Genomic DNA, 24,357 nt, shown 5'->3' on the forward strand with positions numbered 1-24,357 from the left:
GCCAGGAATGACCAACATTGTGCATGTCTATTATCCCATCAGACTTCACAAACCAGTTCAAAGATACAATAAGGAATAATTTTGAGATGGTGTCAGCAGTGCATTAAACTCTGTGGGGCCCAGGTACAAGGAGGGTGCATTACAGAACCTGCTGTGTTGCAGGCTTCATGAATGCCATGTGCAGATTGGGTGCACCTGTCACAGGAGAAACTCAGTTCCTGCCAACGCAGTAAGGGATCACTGTGGGCGCCACTAGCCCCCCATGGCAAAGCCAGGGGGTCAGGACTAGCTGGCATAGTCACTGCTCGTGGAGAAGTGCCGTAAGCCCCCCTTGGCAAAGCCGGGGGGCCAGGGCCAGCTGGCAAGGCCGCTGCCTGTGGCACAGTTTCTCTCTACTTTGCTTGGCTCCCTGCCTGGAACCTGTTGTGGCTAGACAATAGGTTTCCCAAGAAAGCTAGACAGCTTGTTTCCCTGTAGAAGGGTAGGTCATGCACCGGTGCTTGATAAACAGGGAAGTTTTGATAGCACCCTGTGTTCCCCTGTTGTTCCGTAGAGTAGCTTTGCAGAAAGGACAAAGAAACTGGCTTGGGTACGGCCCCCTCCTGCTTATTCCCCATAATTGTAATAAAAGCCTTGAATAAACAGAGTTCGGGGCTCAGCGGGATGCTGAGACCTCTCCAACCTGACTCCCTGTGTCCTTGACTCATTTCCACCCCCTCCCCTCTCCTGGCGAGGCTGGTCCGCAGCAGATCACAGGTCATCAAGTGTATTGCCGTGCAAGCAGGGTTTATTAGTGACACATTCTCATGGGAGAGGACAGGTCTTGCTGAGGTGGGGGTGAAAGGTAAGAGCACCAGGCCCTTTGTCCTGAGGACTTATATAGTTGGTGGGTAAAAGTGGACCCTCTCATAAAAGATAGTGGGCAGAGGTAAGGAATTAACCAGATTTGTTTTACAGGTTTTTCCGTGAGTGCTGTAGATCCCCTTCCATCTTCTAGGCCTTGGGATGAATACCCTTTGAAGGCCTTTCTTTCCCAGATAGTGGAAACAATACCTAGAATTTCAATGTGTTAGCATGGTGTTTCTTGTGATGCTGGAACATCTGCCAATAGAACTGGACCAGGTGCAGGACTGCTGAGTCACTGGGTGACACCCATCTTCCTCGTCCTCCCTGACTTGGCTCACCATCTACTCCAACACACCAGTGCAGGCAGGTGCTGTTCCCAGTGTCAGTTCTCAGCAAGGGGTGGGTGAGGGTCTTGTTTCACAGGCCACTCTCAGCACCACCTGCCTGTGTTGAGGAGGCTCTGAGGGTGCCCAGGCTCAGTGAGAGGGTGATCAGGGGGAGGCACCTCCCCAACCTCAGGCTTCCTTCTCAGGGCAGTTTAGTCTGTGTGGGGAAAGCAGTGGGGTCCTACTCAAATTCTGAATTTGGTTAAACACCCCTGTCCTAATCTTCCTTTGTCCACCACTAAAGACCAGGAAGACATGGGCACTGAAGGCTGTTCAGTAGGGCTTTGCGATGTCAGCGATTCTCTTGCTAGATTCTGTCTGTGCTGACTCAACTTTGAATGTCAAACCAAAAGGCTGGAGTTCCCATTTCCATTGCACAGACTAGGAAGCAGGCAGAGAGAAGTTGAGAATCTTGCCTTAGGTCACACAGCTGGAGGAGACAGAGCTGAGACTCACACCAAGTATGGACTGATGTGGAATCTGTATGCTGTGCACTAGGAAATGCTGACCCTGAAAAGCGAGCAAGGAGAGTGAGGAAGACCAAGTGCCCAGACTGAGCAGCTCACGTCCATGCACAAGCATCCGTCTCTCCCTGCCATTCATCTCTGAGACTCCAGAGGTTGTAGGAAACCAGAAGAGCCAAGGGAAGGCAAGGGAGAAGTATGGAGCTGATTAGGAGAAAAGGCCCTTTCCAGGAGTCTGGGGAATTACCTTCCCGGGTGAGTCTGTCTCAAATCCCTTTCTTTCTGGAGTAACGAAAGTAGACTGATTTCACATTTACACATTTGTCGGAGTTGAATTTCTGTGGCTGAGAGTATGAGTTCTTTGTGGCTCTTTAGGAACCCTCTACTTTCAGTGATGAGGAAAATGAGAGATGTGTATGGAGACAAAACGTTTTAGAATAGGTCAAAAAAACATGAACGAGTTTGGTGCTGACAGCCCCATATTACTATGGAATTGTTTGTCCATTTCATCTCTTGTAATGAAACTGGAAGCTTTGTTTAACCAGTTACTTCTATACTAATTACAATCTTGGGGAGAATAAGGGGCTGTGGACTTCCTATGGCTATTGATATGTGACTTAATGCTAATGACTCACTCACTCCACCTGCAAACATAGGGCTTCTTCTCCCCAGAGTGTGTCCTCTGGTGTCTGATGAGATGTGACTTGCGTGTAAAGCCTTGCCCGCACTCCCTGCAAACATAGGGCTTCTCCCCAGAGTGTGTCCTCTGGTGTGTGATGAGATGTGACTTGTATGCAAAGCCTCGTCTGCACTCCCTGCAAACATAGGGCTTCTCCCCAGAGTGTGTCCTCTGGTGTGTGATGAGATTTGACATGCATACAAAGCCTCGTCCGCACTCCCTGCAAACATAGGGCTTCTCCCCAGAGTGTATCCTCTGGTGTGTGATGAGATTTGACTTGCATGCAAAGCCTCGTCCGCATTCCCTGCAAACATAGGGCTTCTCCCCAGAGTGTATCCTCTGGTGTCTGATGAGATTTGACTTCCATGTAAAGCCTCGCCCACACTCCCTGCAATCATAGGGCTTCTCCCCAGAGTGTGTCCTCTGGTGTGTGATGAGAACTGACTTCCATGTAAAGCCTTGCCCACACTCCCTGCAAACATAGGGCTTCTCCTCAGAGTGTGTCCTCTGGTGTGTGATGAGAACTGACTTCCATGTAAAGCCTCGCCCACACTCCCTGCAAACATAGGGCTTCTCCCCAGAGTGTGTCCTCTGGTGTCTGATGAGATATGACTTGTGTGTAAAGCCTCGCCTGCACTCCCTACAAACATAGGGCTTCTCTCCAGAGTGTGTCTTATGGTGTCTGATGAGATTTGACTTGGATGTAAAGCCTCGCCTGCACTCCCTGCAAACATAGGGCTTCTCCCCAGACTGTGTCACCTGATGTGTGATGAGATGTGATCCATCATTAAAGCCTTGCCAACACCCTCCATGCTCGATTGTTACAATTTTTGACATTCCTCCTTTCACAAAGAACTTGCCTGTGTCCTCTGGATTCTCTTTCTGGCCTCTCCGGGGCTCTTCTTCCATCAGTCTCTCGTGCTCACTAGAGCTCATTTGTTCTTTGGATGGTTGGAAAAAGGGTTTTGAGATTCTCCTTTGATTGATCCTTTTAAGCAAATGTTTGGACCTTTCTTTGACCTCTTGACCTTCAGCTTTATCATTCCAGCTGAGCGTACTAGTATGTTGCTGCTGCTGATTCTGATCCTCTGGACAGGGTTCCTCTGCTTGGAGCTGTTTTTTTGCAGATGTTCCTGGGAGAATCTGAGAGGGATGACTGAGTTTCACGTGTCGGCTGAGGAATTTCTGACTGGAGAAGGCCAGAAAGCAGGAGGGACATGGGTGCACCTCTGGCTTTGGTTCTGCTGAAAGAGAAAGGTTTGGTCAGGGCAGGTGCTGACGACAATGCCTGGGCTGTATGATTAGTCTCCTGGTAAGACCTGCCCCATGAGTCCTTCTTACTGTGGTGACAACACAACCTCTGTCTCCCACAGTGTCCACTTGCTGTCTATTTTCCTTTTTATTTTTATGCAGTGCATCTTCTTCAGAAATCCAGAAAGCCCACATCAAGGGTCTATTCTAATATTGCCCAGACTAGGGATTTTTGGAGCATGAGAGGCCATTTTACTCACTTTGTGGATCAAACTGCAGTGTTGTTTCTCATCTACAGGTATCTTCTAAGTCATGTTAAAGAGGAAAACCACAGGTCCCAACTAGGAATCGCTTGTCTCGGTTTTCCAAAATAGTAAAATGAAATGTTCTTCCTCAAGCCTCACACCAAATATTTATTTATGCTTTATCTCATTTAGTGTTAGACTATTTCAAATACACTAAGACCTGTTTCAAAATATTTCAACCACATTTCTTAAACACCTGACTCCTGTTTCTCTCTGGCCAATCCACCATGCTCTCTTACTTGGAGATGAAGTAACCTGAGGGAATTCCCCACTGGAGTTTATTTTCTAAAAATTAACAAAACATAATCAGAATAGAGAACACACCACTCTACGGCTGACAACTGCACACTTTCACTCAGGAAAGTCCCCAGTGTCTCAACTCGGATCATCGGCACTGCATCTCTGGGCTGCTAAGCATCTGTCTGATCTCTGTTTTTACCCTCTGTGCTGAGACGAGACCTGAGTGACCCTCAGCCAATTCAACGCCCCATCTCTTTTCTTCCCTGGCCTAGCTGCTACCTCTCCCTGGGATCTCTGCCCGCAGGTAATTTTTGTAAATGTTGTCTCCTGAGAGAGCCCTTCCCGGACCACCTGCCACACGCCTCCCCTCACACTAATCCCCAGGCACTTGTCCTAGATTAGTTTTCTCCAAAGCACTACTGCTGTGTGGTGTTATGCACACGTAAGCATGTGTGCCTGGGTTTCTCTCCTTCACCGGTCAGCTCCTCAAGAGCAGTGATTCTGATCCTCACATCAACCTGTATATCCAGGTCCCAGGACACCATGCACCACAGAGTAGGATCTCTCATGATAATTCACTGAAATGATGAACGAATGTGCCCTGCCTGAATGGTGTGGCTTGGTGGGTTGGGTGTTGTCTGAAAACTGAAAGGTTACAAGTTCGATCCAGTCAGGGCACGTGCCAGGGTTGTGGGCCAGTTGGGGGTGTGCCAGAGACAACCGGTTAATGTTTCCCTTGCACATTGATTTTTCTTTCTCTCTCTTTTCCACCCTGTAAAAATAAATAAAATTTCATTAAAAATTTTTATTTATATATTTATTTATTTTCAGAGAAGGGGGAAGGGAGGGAGGGAGGGAGAGGGAGAGAAACATCGATGTGTGGTTGCCTCTCACATACCCTGTACTGGGGACCTGGCCCCAAACTCAGGAATATGCCCAACTGGGAATCAAACTGGTGACCCTTTAGTTCACAGGCTGGTGCTCCATCCTCCAAGCCACACCAGCCAGGACAAAATCTTTAAAAAATAATGAATGCCTACAAACAAAAATGTTTTATTTAGAAGTATGGAGGAAAATTAAGAAACAGCTATAAAAGTGTCAGAAAAACTGCCTTGGTGAGAGAACTGGTTAGTGCTTGAAAATTTTTGTTTTGCCCTTCAGTCTTTGAGCACTATATGCGGTTGTGTGTTTTGTTCATGAATTTTTTTAAAAAGTAAAAAATACAAAAATTTTGCCTAAGAGTCAAAGGCATAGAACGAATTGTGAATTTCTGAAGCATCTGAGTTGAAACTTTACTGACTTTAGAGTGGATTTTACTCCATTTAAGAGTTGGGTCATGAATATTTCTATAAAGAATTCTCTCTTTCCTTTCTGTTTTGAAGAACAGTGATACTCACCTCTCCCAGCTGCGAGCTCTTTCTTCCACTTGCTGCCCCACTTGCTGCCCAGCTCCTGGCCATACTCATCCCCGCACCAGACCAGCAGCTCATGGCCCGGCCTAATGACACGGCAGGTTCGGTAGAAAATCTGCCTGTGATATTGAAAGGCCACCAGGTTCTGCTCTTCATCATCCCGGGCACAGTTTACAAACCTGGGATTGAGGCAGAGGAAGGGAAAGAAAACCATGGTGATGAGTTCCCACTACCTGTTACATCCATGTCCAGCCCCTCACTGATTCTTAAGGCCCTCAGGCTCTGGTGTTGCCCACTGCCCCTAATGATTCCTGGGAATCTTTGTTTAGTGTCTGAGCATCTGCCAGCATGTCATGTGAATTCCTACCTCCAAGTACTGCTGGCAGTGTTCATCCTGCCTATTACTATTTTCTAAAACCCAGTTCTAGACTTAACCTCCACCCTGACTGTCTGTAACATCCAGTTATCTCTGGCTTGTCCAAACTCTTAATCAAGTTGTCTCACACCACAGAACCTGGTGCTTGATCTAGGGCTCTGCTTCTAAATCAGCTCACTAATGATCCAGTACTCAGTCCACAACTGTTTTCTCTTGGGAGGCCTTTCTCCAACCCCCCTACACTTTATGTAGAATATCATTCACTTGCCTGCCCAAGGTTACTATAGAAAATTGAATATCTTTTTGTCTTGTTAGAATAAAACAGAATAATAGTAGTTGATTCACATTCTGTTAACCCTGATAAAAGAGAGCTCCTCTCAGGAAAAGGGCCCATGACTGTTCCTCTGCGGGCCTCAGAGCCCAGTTCTAGTTTGGAATGAGGCTGGGATGCTTTGCTGCCCTCACAGGTTTAGGCCACCATTGGTTTGTACTATCTTGACACTGCACTTCTTGGAAAATAGTTAAATGTTCCTAAAAGTAATTGTTTTATGTCTGTCCGTGAGAAGTCCTCCATAAGGACATGGGTTGTGTGATCTGTTTAAGTAATGTTATATCCCTTTACCTAAACTGGAATATACTAAGTGCTTAATTAATGTTCATTTAATAAATTAAAGTGTAATCCAGTGTCCCAGGTGAATCTAGGCTCTTCAAGGACCTTTCCAGAGCCCAAGTTGTGTCTAGTAGAGAGCTTTATATTTTAAGGACATATGCAATACTTTCTTCCTAAAAGTCCCCTAAAATGAAAGAACATTGTATGGAAAAAAAAGAGGGAAAAAAGGATTGAGGGAGACCACTGAGGGAGGCATGATGAGAGGGACAGATATAGGGGCTCATGGGGGATGAGAGTCCCCTCTGACATCCAGAGACCTGTTGACCTCACCTCATCCAGTTGGCCCAGGATCTGTCCTTTCCATCCACATACTCATAGCAGTTTCTCCCTTTGGCGATCTGTGTTTCAGAAAAGAAGTTGAAGACCTTTTATTTTTTTCTGGGGAGGTAATAGTCAGAATTATTTTACTCCACAGTCATCAAAGCTCATTCAGCCTGCATGGGGATTCAAGTGCCAGCTGTGACCACATGATATTTTTCTTACTCATCACCTACACACCTGAGTGTACCTGTCCAATCAGAGCAGGACCCTCACAAGGGAGGAGCCACTCCTTTGTGTCTGCACCACTTTGCTCCCACTTACCTTCTAATCCTTCAACAGGAGCTCTGTGTTCATGTGAAGTCCAGTCACTACACAGAGCTAACCACATCATCCCCTCCATGTCTAGCACGTAAGAGGAGAGGTCCCCCCAAGCCTCAGAAGGAATGTGGGAAGCCAGAGGACAGTGGAAGAGGCAAATAGTTCTCACCAGCCAGGAGTATCTGCTCTTGGCTGCCTCTTCATCTTCTGTGATGTGTCCTTCATAAGGGCCAAAGTGCAGACCCACAGGCAAATCAGCTGCCTCATTCCACACTCCAAGCCCAGCCTCAGGGATGCTGGATGGCCCGATTCTCAACCCAGGGGGCAGGGTGAGGGCTGAGCGGTGGGGATGCCCCTTGTCCACTGCACTGTCCTTTACAAATGTAGGGGGCCCATGCACAGCACAACTGTCGACGAAGAAGTTCTGACACTTCTCACAATCTGGAGGCGAGAGCAACACAGGTTAGGGAAGGTGTAGCGTATGTTCCTAGACACAAAGACCTTCAGAGGGAGTTCTGCAGTCACACCATTGAGACTCAGTCCTGTACTCCAGGTCACTAGAGGAAGGGAATGATTTGGGGACCAAAGGAGTAGATGAAATTATTGTATCGTAACATGCTTCTTAGTGAGGGTCACTTACAAAGGTAGTCATCATCCTGGGGTTCGTTGACCTCTTGGTGCACATGGCCCTTTCTTTCTCGTAGGCTGTACATCTTTACGTCCATCTCCTTTCTCCTGGGTTCTAAGTTGGAGAAGGCCAGGTGAGTGAGGTTGTGGGGTCTGGAGTGTTAGTTCCCATTTTGTCAGAAAACACAATCTCCTCTCATCAAATGACCACCTGTCCTTTTGCACACCCTGGTATTTTACTCTGTTAACTATTGGTTCAGAAGACTAAGACTCCACACTAACTACAGATGACTGATTCAATTTTAGTTTCTAGATCTTCCCATTACCAGTTTTAACTTGCCAATGTTTAATCATTTGTAAAATATTTATTGAGTGGACATCATGTGTTCGGCATTGCGTAAAGGCCTGGGCACACAACACCGGTACAGTGCGGTTGCTATTATCACAGATGGATTTTTTGGACAGCTTGCATGTGTCACCTGTTTTAAATTCAATTTAATGTTTTCAAACAATATATGACTGATGTTTCCTTATCTTCACTTTACACATTAGCAGGCAGGAGCTCAGAGAATTGATAGGATTTGCCCAAAGCTCCATTGCTAACTTCAGTCTCAGCTTAGCCCACCTTAAATCCAGGCCCATCCAAAGTCCTCCTCACATACCCAGGTCATACTCATCAGCCCTTCTATAGGACTTAGAGGAATTAAAGTTTCCAAATTATTTTTTCTTACCTGATTTTCGTCTAGTGTGCTTTCCAAAGGCACATGCTTCTCCAGGAGGGGACACTGGTCTCTGGGCCTGCTCTGAGTCACTTGCAGTCCTCAAATTTGCTGTTCCTGACAATTCCTTCAAACTATATTCATTGCTTAATGGCACCTTGGATGTTTCCTTCAATATAAGAGTCAGATATTAAAAGATAACATGTATTTAACTATTTAAGGCTTATGATACAGTTTACGTGCATGTCTCTAATACTTCAACCCTTGGAAATACCTGGGGAGAATGAGTATCAGAGGGGACGGAGCCAATGTGGGTAATGAATCCAAGATTAGAAATCATGCCTTTCAACTGTGTCTGTAATATTGATAAAATATTGGAAAGAATATTGGGAAGAGAATAAAGAGTTGGCAGAAATATATCTAGACAATAAATTAAATGGTGATAAAATTTACAATACCTTAGAAAGACTATTTGTACTTAAGATTAGCTGGTTCCAACCAGTTCTGTTTGAATAAGGCTGTATCATCAGTAGCTAGTTGTCTTCAGTTTCATGAACTATATAGCATGCTAATTTTCAATGTTATAGTGAATTTGCAATTAAATAATGCTCACCAGTGTTCTGTGAATTGTGTTATACAGTATGAAGTGAGATTACAGTCCTGCTAGCAACCTGCCCCTCAGCTTTCTCCATATTTAAATCTCACAGATATCACCTTCAGCACTCTTTGGTCATCTTATAGTTTAATTTGTAATTGTGAAATCATTCATTCAACAAACATTTGGGGGCCCTCAGGGGTCCTGATCTGGGCCTGTGACCTCTGAGAAATCTCAGTTATGGACCAGGCTCTCAAAGAGCTCACAATGCAGAAGCTCTTTGCAGGCTGAACAAATGATTCTAAATGGGATGAGAGTGGCCTCATTGAAGAACTCAGAGAAAGAAGCTGTTACTTCCCCGTATAAGAAAGGGCATTTGAAATCAGTTCCAGATGGATGAGTTTCTATAGAAGAGTATGTAACTTATATGAAGTCCTTTGTAGGAGACAATTCTACGTGGCGTGGGCCCAGCCCCCAGTGGCAAACATTTACTGCAAAGTAACTTCCTCAAATCCTTGCTAAACCTTCCAAGGATGAGGGTAACCTGTTCAAGCACTTTTGCCTTTTCATTTGCAAATATCCCTCTTTGGTGATGTGTTTAGCTTCTTTGTTCTCTATAAAAGGTAACCACCTAAACCAACCTGTGCATAGTAAATAAAGACCATCATGTAATGTGCTGAGAAACCCAATAAAGTTGCTACCCTTGAGAGAAAAGCCATGCTGTCACTTTTCCCCCACCAGACTCGGTAGTGTGTGAACGTCTCATTTCATCCATAATGATGCGGACACTGCAGGCCGGTGTGTGCATCAGTCCTTAAGTCATTTCATTATTTGTTGTTTCTCAATCATCAAACCTGAAGCTCCTCAGGGGTGGGAGATGCTCTTTATTAGAGTGGGAGGCTGTGATCCTGGACATTTTACATTCTCCTTCTTCTGGGACCATCCACTGTACAAACTGCCTGTGTATTGTACGCTTTCCTTACTCAGAGGGTCTTAGTGCATCTCTCACTTCAGCATAGCAGAGAACTTTGGTTGAAACAGTCCGATGAATGATGTAATGACATATGGATGAGACAATGTAAACTTTACAAAACTATGAAAGTTTATTTATCTAATTTTTAAAAAAGACTTTGCTTTTTTTCTTGAGAGAGAGGAAGAGAAGGAGAGAGAGAAACATTGATCAGTAGCCTTTCACATGCGCCCAAACCAGGAAACTGGCACACAACCCAGGTATGCGCCCTGACCAGGAATCAAACCAACAATCTTTTGCTTTGCAGGATGACACCCAACTAACTGGTCATGGTGGCCAGAGCAAAACTCTGAAAGTTTTAATGAGTTCGTAAGTGGTTTGGAGAAGCAACTATGGGTTAGATTGCACTACCCCTGATACTGTGATCTTAGAAATATAGTAGTCAAACTTTTCTGTATCTCTGAAAGCTCACTTTCCTGATCATAAATGGTGACAGTTATAGTACGTACCTCACTGGGGTGTTGTAATGTTTAAGTGAGTTTATTCATATAGAATTTTTAAAGTCTGAAACATTGTAAGAATGAAACAAATGGTACTCACTACTGTTGCTGTAGTTGTTAACTATTAAGATGATGATGAGCCCTGGCTGGTTGGCTCAGTGGACTGCGTGCTGGCCTGCAGAGTGAAAGGTCACCAGTTCCATTCCCGGTCAGGGCACATGCCTGGGTTGCGGTTCAGGTTCCCTACTTGGGGGTGGGTGAGTGGCAACCCATACAGGTGTGTCTTGCACATGCTTCTCTCCTTACTTTCTCCCTTTTTTCCCTTCTCTCTAAACATCAATAAATAAAATCTTTTAAAAAAGATGGTAAAATTGAACAATGTGTTGAAGAGATCAGGAAAGGCAGCAGTTCCTAGGATACTTTCAGCATTTTCCTACTCTTATCTGCGTTTCTATCCATGGGGAAAATTTTCTTGTCAACAGGATTTGAGAAATACTCACCTTCTTAGGTTTACTCTGTTCCCTTCTGAAGGCCACCCAAGAAGGTTTCACTGAAAGATGATGAGAAATCAGTGTTTTCGTTGGTAAATGTTTCCAAAATCTAAAGATTCTTATTAGGGACACAGACTTCTGAAACAGTAGTCTAAGAACAATCCCAGGATGACTGAAAAATGTTTTCTGAGGTTTCATTAAGGCCTATGTTTCTATTGGGGCCACCCACTAATTTCATTTGAATGATAAAAAAATAGACAAAGTGTTATCTATGCTTCACCCTATGTTCATAAAGTACCTATTATCATTTATTAAAAAATAAATTGGCCTCTCCTGACAAAAATGTAGTGAAAGTAACTGCACAGAAACTCCGTGTCTTCAACATAACCCTTTCTCCGTCCTGTTTTCTGCATTTGAACTGGCCTTGTCTGGACTAAGGGCACCACGACCACCTCGCCTCCTTTCTCTGGTATCCTCCCCCCGGTGCACATACTGGCCATCCACGCCCTTCCTTATCATTAGATTCTGGTCAGCACCCACAGTCTGATGACCACAGAAACAGAATTCCAGTCAAGTTAAAGATCACATCCTGACTTCAGCTGTGTTTCAATCCCAGACGCATGAAAATGGACTGACTCTACCCACTGAACACTCATGATTCTGGACAGAACAGCACCATGGCCAACATCAGGAAATGATACAGTGATCAACCACTCCTGACCTTGGCCATCCCCAGCTCCCGTAATCACTATGGTTAATACTGTTCCCGTCTGTCTCCATGCAGGCCATCATGCAGCCAGCTGTGGGGACACTCCTCACCTGTCAGACCTGTCTCCCTCTCTTGCGATGACAACTATTCTGAACTAGTTATTTCTTATTCACGTGTATGTTCTTATACATGTACTGCTTATTAGTGTATCTATAAATATATATGATTATGTTTCACATTTGAAAGTTTACAGGAATATTCCCTGATTGTATGATACACTGTTCTGCATCCTGCTTGTTCGCTGGACCAGCAAACACGTCCCCTGGTTAACTGCTGAGATGCAGCCTGACCTAAACCAGGTCTGTGTCAGGAGGGCAGCTCTAGCTCCTCCCGCCCCTCACCTTGCTGCCTTGGAGTCCATTCTTCATCCGAGTCCTCAGGGTCCTCCTCCTGGAGCTCAGTGGCGCGTCTGTGGCGACACATGAAAGCTGGTCGAGGGGCTTTGAGACCTGGAAAGAGACAAAACCTTTGTCCTGAAAGCAAAGAGCCCAGAGGAGCAAAAAGCACCAGGAAGCCCGTGGGACTGGCCCCGATGGGATGGGAGAGTAAAACTGGGATGGGAGAGTAAAACGAGTGAGCACGGCACAGTCAGCGCCAGCCCTGCTCTGCCGCTAAAGAGCAAATGCCCCCTGCTCGGTGTCCCTGCAGGAGGGAGCTGCGGGCGGATGGAGCAGCCTGAGTCGGAGCCAGCGCAGCAGCCTGTCGGGCCACGGGACTCCTCCTGCTCAAAGCCTGCAGGCTACCTAGGCTGGTGAGCACGTGGAAGTTCCTCTTCACGTTCTGGTACCGGCGTTTCTCCCAGTCTCCCATCGCTGCCCACTCCTCCCTGGAGAAGTAGAGGGAAGCGTCTTCCAAAGCTTCCTCGGCCTGGAGAGGAGTGGAAACACCGGTAACTCGGTGATGCGAGTGAGGACGCTCACTGAGGGTCTTCCCGACCCCGTGAAGCAGAGAACCGTCTCTCCCACCAGCGCCCTGCACCCGCACAGCCAGGGTCGCCCCGAGGGCCGGGCGTCTGCGGAGCCCTGTCCCACACTCCCCGCCCCTCAGCTCACCTGCGGCAGCCGCCGCGTCCGCACCGCTTCTCTCTCGGGGCTGTGCTGCGGGCCCCCGTCGGGGTTCATGGCGTCCCAGCCCCAAGTCCCAGGCGCCTGTGGAAGGAGAAGGCGCTGAGAGGGCCAAAGTCCTTTCTCCAGGCTGGGGCGCGGGCCCTGCGGGAGGAGGGGCTGGATGCAGGGGCCGAGCTGCCCGCAGGGGGCGCCCTGTTCCCGCCCTTCCCTCGCTCGCCTCTTCAACTCCACAAGTTTGGGCGCCTGAGAGGCTCCGTTGGCGGTGGGCTTGTGGCGGCGCCCGGAAACCCGCTCTTCCCGGGGAAGGGCCCGGAGGTGCACCCGGGGACCGGGAGAGGCCCGCACGAGACGCAGGCGCGGTCTCCGGCAGACCGCCGTCTCTCAGCCTGACAGGCTCGGGGTCCCTGAGACCCGATTCTGCGTCTTCCGGGCTGAGGACACTGCGGCCGGGGGGAGGGTCAGACCCTGGGGCTGAGGAGATTCGGGGCATCTCATCGAGGGGCTTCAGGGTCCCACCACTGAGTCGGTTTCCAGGACGACGGCATTCAGCGTCTCTGAGTTTGGGGCGATTTGGTCTTTCCGGGCGAACTGCACGTAGCGTGCCCCGAGCTGGGGTTTTCGGGCTGTTTGGGGGTCTAAGCGTTGGGGGTCCTCCGAGGTAGCGCACGCGGGCCCCCCGATGCTGAAGGGGTTTGGGATGAGGACACCTACGGTCTCTTAGGCGGGACTTTGAAGGTCTCGGGCTAAGGCCTCCACATGGCAAAGCTCCCCGCTTACCGATCAGTCGCCCGGGGTCCTTGCCGCGCTGCCCACCTCGATAGAGATGGAGCTTCCTCTCCGAGCTCCTGGGCTTCTCGCCCTCGGAAGGAGGGAGGGCGCTTGAGGCGAGGGAGGGGCCTGGGTAGCCACTCCAGAGCAATCCGCCAATCAGTGCTGCGATTCCCGGGCCCTGCCCGCCAACAGGCGGTCAGAAGACGCTAAAAGGGCGGGGCAGGGGGCGGTGCCCCCTTGGTATGGGACTGGATGGCGGAAGACCCGCCTCACTCCGCGGGGATTGGCTACCCTCACGTGTCACAGTCTTGGCGGTTCCCCAGCAGCTGGTGAGGGACCTGACCCGCAGGAGCTGAGAGCTCCCAGCCCAGGCCTTTCTTTAGGGTGAACGTGGCCCTCCTGCCGCCTGACAAAGTGTTTTTATTCCACCAGACTGTGATCGGGATCCCCAACTTTCGTCTAGGCCCGTTCTTGCCCTCCCTTGTCAAACCCACTTTTGCACACAGTCAACACTGCATTGCATTCGGTGGAAACATGTCAGTAAATTCTGACCACGCTATTCACAGACACAAAATAATTCCCAGAGAGCTCAAAGATTTAAACGCAAAAAGTGACAGAATAAGTACACCGGAAAACACACTGGGAGAAGTTCACATCTCAAAAAAGTGACGTTATGTATGAGTAATATGAGTAATAGGTATGTTTAAGTAACTCAGGTGCAAAAACATTTCAGAAATAGGAAGACAAGATAAAACCAAATAAAACTAAGTAAGCTTTTAAAATGCTGAGAAAGCCTACAAGTATTTTGCATAAAAATAAGATATCAAGTTTGAGGACAGGGTCCACAGAGCAGGGTCAGTGTAGCTGCTACTGGCTTTCACGGAATAAAGTGGGAAGAGTGTTTCTGGTCCATACCTCGTTTTGAGCCCGTAAATATAACTTCATTTCCATGGACTGGAACTGCGCCAACTAACTGTAATTATTACTGTGAAACTGCATAAAGGGAAACCTGACCAAAGTGGAGTTGGGGGTCAGTGGGGGTGCTCCACATAGCACCACCCAGGGTCAATTACAGGAAAAATTGTCTGTCACAGGCCCCAACATGAATATGTACTGTGTGCTCCCAGGAGAAACTGACTCCCCAGCAACTCAGCCAGAAAGAAGCCATGGTCACCCTGAACTGAGGATTTTCTGCACTGCACTTTCATTTGAAATGACCCCTCCCAACTTCCTCCTTTCTCCCTGTAGAATAACATTCCTCTCCTATACTTGTGGAGCTACCTATCTTTTGCTAAAGCTTGCTTGTCCTAAATTGCATTTTTTTGTTACTATTTCTGAATAAACCCCTTATGTGCTGATAAAATAACTGCCTGCTATATTTTTAGGCTCAACATAATTTGGTGGCTCATATGGGGATCCAGAGGACTTCTGAGATCTCTGAGGCTGATGAGCAAGCAGTTGCAGTGTCCTTGCTCTGAAAGACTCAGGGAATGGTCCTTTGGTGCAGACTCTCCAGATCATTTCGAGAATAGCTATTCGGAAATGATATCCTCATACCCTCTGACACAGATATTCCACTTTTCAAAGTTTTTTTTCCAGTAGCCCTGGCCTGGTAGTTCAGTTGGTTAGAGTGTCCTGCCTATATGCCAAGGTGGTCAGCTCATTCTCCAGTCAGGGCACATACAAGAAGCGATCAATGAATGAATACATAAGTGGAATGAATACAATGAATTCTCTCTATTTCAAATTAATAAATGAAACTTTTTTAAAAGCATAAAAATCCCCCCAGTTATGCTTCCCTGTGTATGAAATGAAGTATGTTAAAAATATTGTATTCAACATTTATATAATAACATATCATTTTAAAGTTTTAAGTAGAAGAGAATTTGCTAAAAATGGTTTGATCACACTGTGATATATTATAGAATGTTGAAAATGGGTGAGGATACATGGTATTTCATTAAAGAAACAAAACCGCCCTGGCTGGTGTAGCTCAGTGGATTGAGCTCGGGCCTGCGAACCAGACAATCGTGGTTTGATTCCCAGTCAGGGCACATGCCTGGGTTGCAGGTCGGTTCCCTGCAGGCCAGTTTCCAGCAGGGGGTGCGCAAAGGGCAACCATACATTGATGTTTCTCTCCCTCTCTCCTTCCCTTCCCCTCTAAAGATAAATAAATAAACAAATAAAAAAAAGAAACAAAACCTCGTAAGGTGGTTCTAATGGACTTTAACAGAGAATAGTTTCTAAGTAATGTTGTTATGTGAGAAAAGTATCCTGCAAAACAAATTGTGTTAAAAAAAACCCAGGCAGAGGACGTGCTGGGAGGAGACACAGGGACTATGCGCCGGGATCAGGGCCTGGACAAAGTGGAGGGGAAAACTTGCTTTTCCTTCATGTCCTTTGGAGTATTGTGTCATTTGTTTTCTCCTTTACTTAAATTTATCTATAATTATTTTTTGTATATAAAAGAATGGATGAGAAGTAGTTGGTTATATATGTGTGCATATAAAAATGACTCAACAAAAATTCTGCACATCTTCATTACATCCAGTGCCTGGTGCTGCCTTCTCTATCTGAAGAGCACCTTGACCACCCAAAGTGTCCAATTTGCACCCAAAAGTCTATTCCAGCAAGAACATTTCTACAGTGCAAAATGTACTGTCTCACAGTTACTGTTTGTTTGAGAGATAGAAACCATTCATTATAAATACAATGAGTTTTATATTTAAGTACTGGATCCAAGGTCATTTACAGAAATGCAATTAAGAATATTACAAACCCTGACTAGTGTGGTTCAGCTTCTGTGTCTGGCATCTGGCAACTAGGGTTCATTGTCCAGCTTCCACTCTGAAGTCTGGCTCTGGAGTCTTGGTTATAGATCTTGATCCTGTCTCTGAGGTCTGTGGCCTGGATTTGACTCTATTTGGCTATGGGTATCAGATCTCGGGTCTCTTTGGGTGTTGCTTTGGGGTCTCTGGGTTTGTGTATAGGGTCCACGTGCATGTCTATAAATTTAGAGTCATTAGCTTCAAGTTAGTGCCAAGAGGAGTCCCAAAGTTGGGGTGTGTTGAGGAAGGAAACTTTAATGCAAATACCTCAATTTTAATACAGAATGGCTGTGAATACAAAAAGGTTGTTAAGAAGCTCAGTATTGTCACAGGTGAATTATGAAGCAGCACGCTGTGTATCAACTCAGTACTGCTGCTTCTTAGTTATGTAGCATCAGGGCTGTGAGGAGGCCTGAAGTGAGGCAGCCCTGAAGCAAACTCCCTCTCCTGCTGAGCTGCGTAGGGCTTCTTCGCTCATTTACACGACTTCTGGTCTAGACCTTTCATTTCCTCTTTGCTGGGATGCATTTGCACAAGAAGAAGTGAAAACTGGAAAAGGAGCCCCTCTGAATGGTGAGATCAGGCTCTGGTGTTGTCACAACAACGCACTAGATTATTATTATTTGTAAATTATGCCGAGGTTTCCTCTAGTACTTTTTTTTTAAATTTATTTTTTTAATTGATTATGCTGTTACAGTTGTTCTATTCCCCCCTTCATTCCCCTCCACCCTGCCCCCCCATCCCCACCATTACCCCCCCTTTAGTTTATGTCCATGTGTCTCAAGTCCTTTAGGTTCTATATTTCCCATGCTATTCTTGCCCCCCCCATCTATTTTCTATCTACTGTCTATGCTACTTATTTTCTGTACCTTCTCCCCCCTTCTCCTCCTCCCACTCCCCTGTTGCTAACCCTCCTTGAGATCTTCATTTCTATGTTTCCACTCCTGATCTAGCTGTTCTTTTAGTTTGCTTTCGTTTTAGGTGTGGTTGTTAATAACTATGAGCTTGTTGTTCTTTCACTGTTCATGTTTCTTTAACTTCTTTTTCTTAGATAAGTCCCTTTAATATTTCATATAATAAGGGCTTGGTGATGATGAACTCCTTGAATTTGATCTTATCTGAGAAGCACCTTATGTGTCCTTCCATTCTAAACGAAAGTTTTGCTGGATAGAGCAATCTCGGTTGTAGGTCTTTAGATTTCATGACTTGGAATATTTCTTTCCAGCCCCTTCTTGCCTGTAAGGTCTCTTTTGAGAAATCTGCTGACAGTCTGATGGGGACTCCTTTGTAGGTGATTGTCCCCTTAGCTCTTGCTGCTTCTAGGATTCTCTCCTTCATTTTAATTTTGGCTAATGTAATTATGATATGCCTTGGTGTGTTTCTTCTTGAGTCCAACTTTTTTGGTACTCTCTGGGCTTCTTGGATTTCTTGGAAGTCTATTTCCTTTGCCAGATTGGCGAGATTTTCTTTTATTATTTGTTCAAATAATTTTTCCACTGGTGGTTGTGTCTTTCCCCCTTCTGGTACCCCTATAATTCGGATGTTGGAGCGTTTAAAGATGTCCTGGAGGTTCCTAAGACTCTCCTCATTTCTTTGAATTCTTGCTTCTTGACTCTTTTCTGTTTGGCCATTATTTGCTTTCTTCTGGTCCACTCCATTGATTTGAGTCCCAGTTTCCTTTTCATCTCTATGGGTTTCCTGTGGAATTCCATTCATTTCCCTTAGTTTAGCCTTCACATGTTTCTCTAATTTTTGGCTATAATCAACCAGATCTGTGAGGATCCTGATGACCAGTGTTTTAAACTGTGCGTCTGAGAGTTTTGCTATTTCTTCGTCGCTTAGATTTATCTCTGGGGCTTTGAGGTCTTCCTGCGACATTTTTGGTCTGTTCTGGCCCTTTAAGCGGGAGAAGCAGCGCCTTGGACTCCCAGTTCGCTGGGTTGTGACGCTGTATGTGGGGGCGTGGTCAGAGTGGGGAAATGGCAGCTCCCTCTACTGCCGCGTGCCACGGGACCGCCGGCCCCGGTCCAACCGCCCACTCCCTCGCCTGTCCGCTCGCCCGCAAATAGGCAACCGCAGTCAACACGCAGCACCGCCTCCCCACTGTCTCCTCAGCAGTCGCTCACCCGGTGGGTTGCTCGGTTGCTCACTAGGTCCAATCCTGCATTTGGAACCCGTGCGTCTGGATTCGCGCGTCTGGATTCCGCGCCTGGGTCCGTCCGACCGGAGTCCTCCTGTGCAACCCCTCACGAGACGCCGGTTTCACCCCTTACCGGTTGGGCTGAAGAATTTGTTAACGGACTTCCGAAAAGTTCAATTTTCCGTGCTCTGGTTGTGTTTTCTGATGCTAATATTTAGTTGTCCCTAAACTTGGTTGTGTGAGAAGGCACGGCACATCCACCTATGCCTCCATCTTGGCGGAAGTCCTCCTCTAGTACTTTTTAAGTGCAAACTGAGATGGCCTTTTTGTTGTTATTGTTGCCACTTACTTAAGTTATATAGAAAAATAAAAATAATTGACAATCCTACCCAAGCAGGTAATAACTGCTATTATATAAAGTATATATGCTTCTAAACAAGGTGGGTGTGTGTGTGGTGAGATGAGTGGAGGAGGGCAAAAAGGAAAAATCAGGAAACTGTAATAGAATATCAATAAAAAATGATTTAATAAAAAAGTATAGGGGACTTCCGCTAAGATAGAGGCATAGGTGGGGAATTCATGCTTTCTCACACAACCAAATTTAGAGACAACAAAATATTAGCAATAGAAAATTCTGCCAGAACACAGAAAATTGAACTTTTCAGAAGTCTGTTAACAACGAATGCTTCAGCCTGACCGGTAAGAGGTGCGAAACCAGCAGCTGGCGGAGCGGGGTTGCACAGGAAAACTCGGTCAGACAGACTCAGGCTCCCCGATCCCAGGTGTGGGGTTGCAAAGGGCCGACCCAGTGAGCGACCTAGTGAGCGACCCACAGATCCCGCCAGGGCGCAGGGCGGTGGGTTGACTGTGGTGGCGCATTCCTGCGCAGATAGACCAGCGAGGGAGTGGGCAGTGAGATGGGACCGAGCGGTTCCCAGTGACCAGAGGTAGCAGAGATGGCCGCCATTTCCCAGCTCTGACCCTGCCCCCACATACAGCGTCACAATCCAGCTCCCTGAGTGACCCTACCCTGGTGAACACCTAAAGCTTCGCTCCTCACCCAGCAGCGAAGCAGGAGAGGGGGATGCCATTTCCCCACTCTGACCCCTCCTCCACATACAGAGTCACAAACCAGCGACCCCGCACTGGAGGTCCCACCCCGCCCCTAAGTCTCCACTCCTCATACTTAATGGGCGTGAATAGACCAAAAATGGCTCAAGAAGATCTCAAAGCCCCAGAGCCCATAAATCTAAGTGACAAAGAAATAGCAAAACTTTCAGATGTACAGTTCAAAACACTGGTGATCAGGATGCTCACAGAACTGGTTGATTTTAGTCACAAATTAGAGGAACATATGAAGGCTAAACTAATTGAAATGAATGGCAATGCACAGGAAACCATTAGTAATGGAAAGGAAACTGGACTCAAATCAAAGGAGTGGACCAGAAGGAGGAAAAAAATGACCAATCAGAAAAGAATGAAGAAACAAGAATTCAAAAAAATGAGGAGAGACTTAGGAACCTCCAGGACATCTTTAAACGCTCCAACATCCGAATTATAGGGGTACCAGAAGGGGGAAAGGAACAGCCACCAGTGGAAAACTCATTTGAATAAATAATAAAGGAGAACTTCCCCAATCTGGCAAAGGAAATAGACTTCCAGGAAATTCAGGAAGCTCAGAGAGTCCCAAAGAAGTTGGACCCAAGAAGGAACACACCAAGGCACATCATAATTACATTAGCCAAGATTAAAATGAAAGAGAGAATCCTAGAAGCAGCAAGAGCTAAGGGGACAGTCACCTATAAAGGAGTTCCCATCCGACTGTCAGATGATTTCTCAAAAGGGACCTTACAGGCAAGAAGGGGCTGGAAAGAGGTATTCCAAGTCATGAAATCCAAAGACCTACAACCAAGATCGCTCTATCCAGCAATACTTTCATTTAGAATGGAAGGACAGATAAAGTGCTCCTCAGATAAGATCAAATTCAAGGAGTTCATTGTCACCAAGCCCTTATTATATGGAATGTTAAAGGGACTTATCTAAGAAAAAGAAGTTAAAGAAACATGAACAATGTAAGGACAGCAAACTCACAGTTATGAACAACCACACCTAAAACAAAAGCAAACTAAAAGAACAGCTAGATCAGGAGTGGAAACATAGAAATGAAGATCTCAAGGAGGGTTAGCAACAGGGGAGTGGGAGGAGGAGAAGGGGGGAGAAGGTACAGAAAATAAGTAGCATAGACGGTAGGTAGAAAATAGGGGGGAGGGCAAGAATAGTATGGGAAATATAGAATCTAAAGGAATTGAGACACATGGTCATAAACTAAAGGGGGGGTAATGGTGAGGACAGGGGGTAGGGTGGAGGGAAATGAAGGGGGGAATAGAACAACTGTAATGGCATAATCAATAAAATAAAAAATTTAAAAAAAGTATATACCCTCCCAGACAGCACTACTTGCATATTTTCATTCTTCCACTTCCTCTGGATTTAATTTATTATTCCAGGTTTGTAATATGATGCAAAACTTGTGAATTTTCAGGGTTTTCCCCTAATGTGTGGATTTATTAATACCTTTTTCCCAGAATGTATTTTATGTACAATTTTTATTATCATTCAGTTTAAATTAATTATAATTTAATTTGTGGGTTACTTAGAATTGTATTTTATCATCTTTCAACATAAGGACTTTCTAGTTACCTTTTATTACGGATTGGTAGATAAGTTGCAATGAGAACAAGAAACGTACTTTATATAGTTTCAATCCTTTGATTTGAAACTTGCTCCACAGAATATGGTCAATGTAAAAAAAAAACAAACAACCCCCCCCCCCCCCCCCCCCGCCAAAACCCTCCAAGCTCAGTTCTGTGCTGCCATCTCTTCTTTATTTTGGGAATAACACCTTAGTGCCGGTCAATGAGAAAAATGGTTGCTTCTGGTGGAATGTTAATGACTGTTGATGGCAATGGTATTTAGAAGTGTATTTTACAATGTCCCAAGGTATGGACTGTCCAGCTACTTTGCGACTGGTTTCCAGAGTAGAGCAAGGGATGTAATAAATGTTGCAGCCATTTGTTGGAGCTTGCTGTATAGTGTAATAGAGTCAGGTATTTAGAAGTTCCAAATGTGCTTGACAATCACTTATAATTTGCTTTGTTTGCTGTGGCTTCCTTAAGCAATGAAGCAAATAAAATCTATTTAAAATACATTTTAACCCAGGAGGTTAAAAAAATAAAACGCTATCCTTTTATACATAAAAATCGAATGAGCCCTTTTGCCAATCCACTAACACATGGACCAAGTGTGCATCTCTGCTGCCATCTCTGGGAATTTTTGGGAATAACATCTTACTACAGGTCAGCAGGAAAAGTGGTTGATTATAGTAGAGTATCAGTGACTGTTGATTAAAAAAAAAACTATTTCTAGGTACAAGTCTTAGGTACCAATGTCAGTGATCAGTTCTTGGGGTCACTTTTTATGAGCACACCATCTGGACCAGACACTGGATTTGGAAGTGCACTATTGGTTCTTTTCTTTGATTGTATCTTTATATTATTCTTTGTGTATAAAAAAGAGTAATTTATTTCTGCATGTTATTTACCACACAATTTACTAAATAGTATTATTTGTAATAAATTTAAGTTGATATTCATGAGTTGTTAAGGTAAATAAGGTATCATGCGATAATAAAATTACATTAGTTTAGCTGTATAAAGCATGAAAAAATAGTTAAAACTTGGAATAAAACATGAAGATATGAAGAATTAAAAATGTGTTAGTTATAAGTTCATTAATAATTAAATAAAACAATAATATGATTCTTAGCATTGTAAATGGAGCAACGGTGTTTTAGAAATCAGAAGTATTTTGTAAGTAAAATTGTACCCCTTATAGGTTATCTGAGGAACTCACAATATGGCAAAGGTCCACATTTTCAAAGCTGAGAATGTTAGATGGTGAATTCTGGAATGTAAAAGAGTAAGATTATAGGTTCTAAGTAATTTTACGAAACAACTATTGAAGAGTGATTTATGGGCAATGCAAGGAGACAGTGACCCTCAGTGCTGTGGTTTATCACAGTGTGGTGTAGTCTTTAAGGTGTCAGATCTTCCTTGGCTTCTGAGTTTTCGCGGGTGTCTTCTTAGCCAAGGATATTCCTCCCCAGTCTTTGCAAGATGTCTGGCATTTTAATTTATCTTTTGTTGTTTTTTAAGCTTTCAGCCTCCAGGCTGCCTGTCCAGAGAGAGGTGTGATTTCAGATCTAGGGTGCAAAGTCTCATGCTGTTTGTATTCTAATGAACTCTTCATTCTGCTCCTTAGAGAGTAGAGTTTCTCATTGCTATGGATAATATTTTCTCCTGGGGGATTTTTCTCCACCTCGTAGGTGCTTATTAGTAATTGTTTTTTTTTTATTTATTTTTATTTTTTTTATTTTTATTTTTTTATTGATTATGCTGTTACAGTTGTTCTATTCCCCCTTTATTCCCCTCCACCCTACCCCCCATCCCCCCATCCCCCCCCCTTTAGTTTATGACCATGTGTCTCAATTCCTTTAGATTCTATATTTCCCATACTATTCTTGCCCCCCATCTATTTTCTATCTACCGTCTATGCTACTTATTTTCTGTACCTTCTCCCCCCTTCTCCTCCTCCCACTCCCCTATTGCTAACTCTCCTTGAGATCTTCATTTCTATGTTTCCACTCCTGATCTAGCTGTCCTTTTAGTTTGCTTTCGTTTTAGGTGTGGTTGTTAATAACTGTGAGTTTGTTGTCCTTTCACTGTTCATGTTTCTTTAACTTCTTTTTCTTAGATAAGTCCCTTTAACATTTCATATAATAAGGGCTTGGTGATGATGAACTCCTTGAATTTGATCTTATCTGAGAAGCACCTTATCTGTCCTTCCATTCTAAATGACAGTTTTGCTGGATAGAGCAATCTTGGTTGTAGGTCTTTAGATTTCATGACTTGGAATACCTCTTTCCAGCCCCTTCTTGCCTGTAAGGTCTCTTTTGAGAAATCTGCTGACAGTCTGATGGGGACTCCTTTGTAGGTGACTGTCCCCTTAGCTCTTGCTGCTTCTAGGATTCTCTCCTTCATTTTAATCTTGGCTAATGTAATTACAATGTGCCTTGGTGTGTTCCTTCTTGGGTCCAACTTCTTTGGTACTCTCTGAGCTTCCTGGATTTCCTGGAAGTCTATTTCCTTTGCCAGATTGGGGAAATTCTCCTTTATTATTTGTTCAAATAAGTTTTCCACTGGTGGCTGTGCCTTTCCCCCTTCTGGTACCCCTATAATTTGGATGTTGGAGCATTTAAAGATGTCCTGGAGGTTCCTAAAACTCTCCTCATTTCTTTGAATTCTTGCTTCTTGACTCTTTTCTGTTTGGCCATTATTTGCTTTCTTCTGGTCCACTCCATTGATTTGAGTCCCAGTTTCCTTTTCATTGCTATTGGTGTCCTGTGCAATTCCATTCATTTCAATTAGTTTCGCCTTCATATATTTGTCTAATTTGTCAGTATAATCAACCAGTTCTGTGAGGATCCTGATCACCAATGTTTTAAACTGTGTGTCTGTGAGTTTTGCTATTTCTTCATCGCTTACATTTATTGGCTCTGGGGCTCTGAGATCTTCCTGCGCCATTCTTGGTCTGTTCGGGCCCTTTAAGTGTGA

At 45.1% G+C, this 24,357-nt stretch overlaps 1 protein-coding gene across 1 annotated transcript in view; it reads right to left on the bottom strand.

The window, feature by feature from the left end:
* Positions 1 to 778: 778 nt before the first annotated feature.
* Positions 779 to 24,357, bottom strand: part of LOC119051619 (histone-lysine N-methyltransferase PRDM9-like) — a 33,342-nt gene continuing 9,763 nt past the window's right edge. Inside the window, exons 3-14 of the mRNA XM_053672069.1 lie at positions 13,724 to 13,824; positions 13,463 to 13,662; positions 12,932 to 13,027; positions 12,623 to 12,746; positions 12,221 to 12,328; positions 11,120 to 11,169; positions 8,567 to 8,723; positions 7,849 to 7,950; positions 7,378 to 7,649; positions 6,900 to 6,967; positions 5,569 to 5,762; positions 779 to 3,616 (exon numbers count right to left, since the gene is read on the bottom strand). Of these exons, the coding sequence (XP_053528044.1) occupies positions 2,328 to 3,616; positions 5,569 to 5,762; positions 6,900 to 6,967; positions 7,378 to 7,649; positions 7,849 to 7,950; positions 8,567 to 8,723; positions 11,120 to 11,169; positions 12,221 to 12,328; positions 12,623 to 12,746; positions 12,932 to 13,027; positions 13,463 to 13,662; positions 13,724 to 13,824 (2,761 nt within the window). The 3' untranslated portion in view covers positions 779 to 2,327. The remainder of the gene's footprint in view (positions 3,617 to 5,568; positions 5,763 to 6,899; positions 6,968 to 7,377; positions 7,650 to 7,848; positions 7,951 to 8,566; positions 8,724 to 11,119; positions 11,170 to 12,220; positions 12,329 to 12,622; positions 12,747 to 12,931; positions 13,028 to 13,462; positions 13,663 to 13,723; positions 13,825 to 24,357) is intronic.

This window comes from Artibeus jamaicensis, unplaced genomic scaffold (genome assembly GCF_021234435.1).
Source record: "Artibeus jamaicensis isolate MK-2021 breed Jamaican fruit bat unplaced genomic scaffold, CSHL_Jam_final contig_723, whole genome shotgun sequence".
NCBI classification, from domain to species: domain Eukaryota; kingdom Metazoa; phylum Chordata; class Mammalia; order Chiroptera; family Phyllostomidae; genus Artibeus; species Artibeus jamaicensis.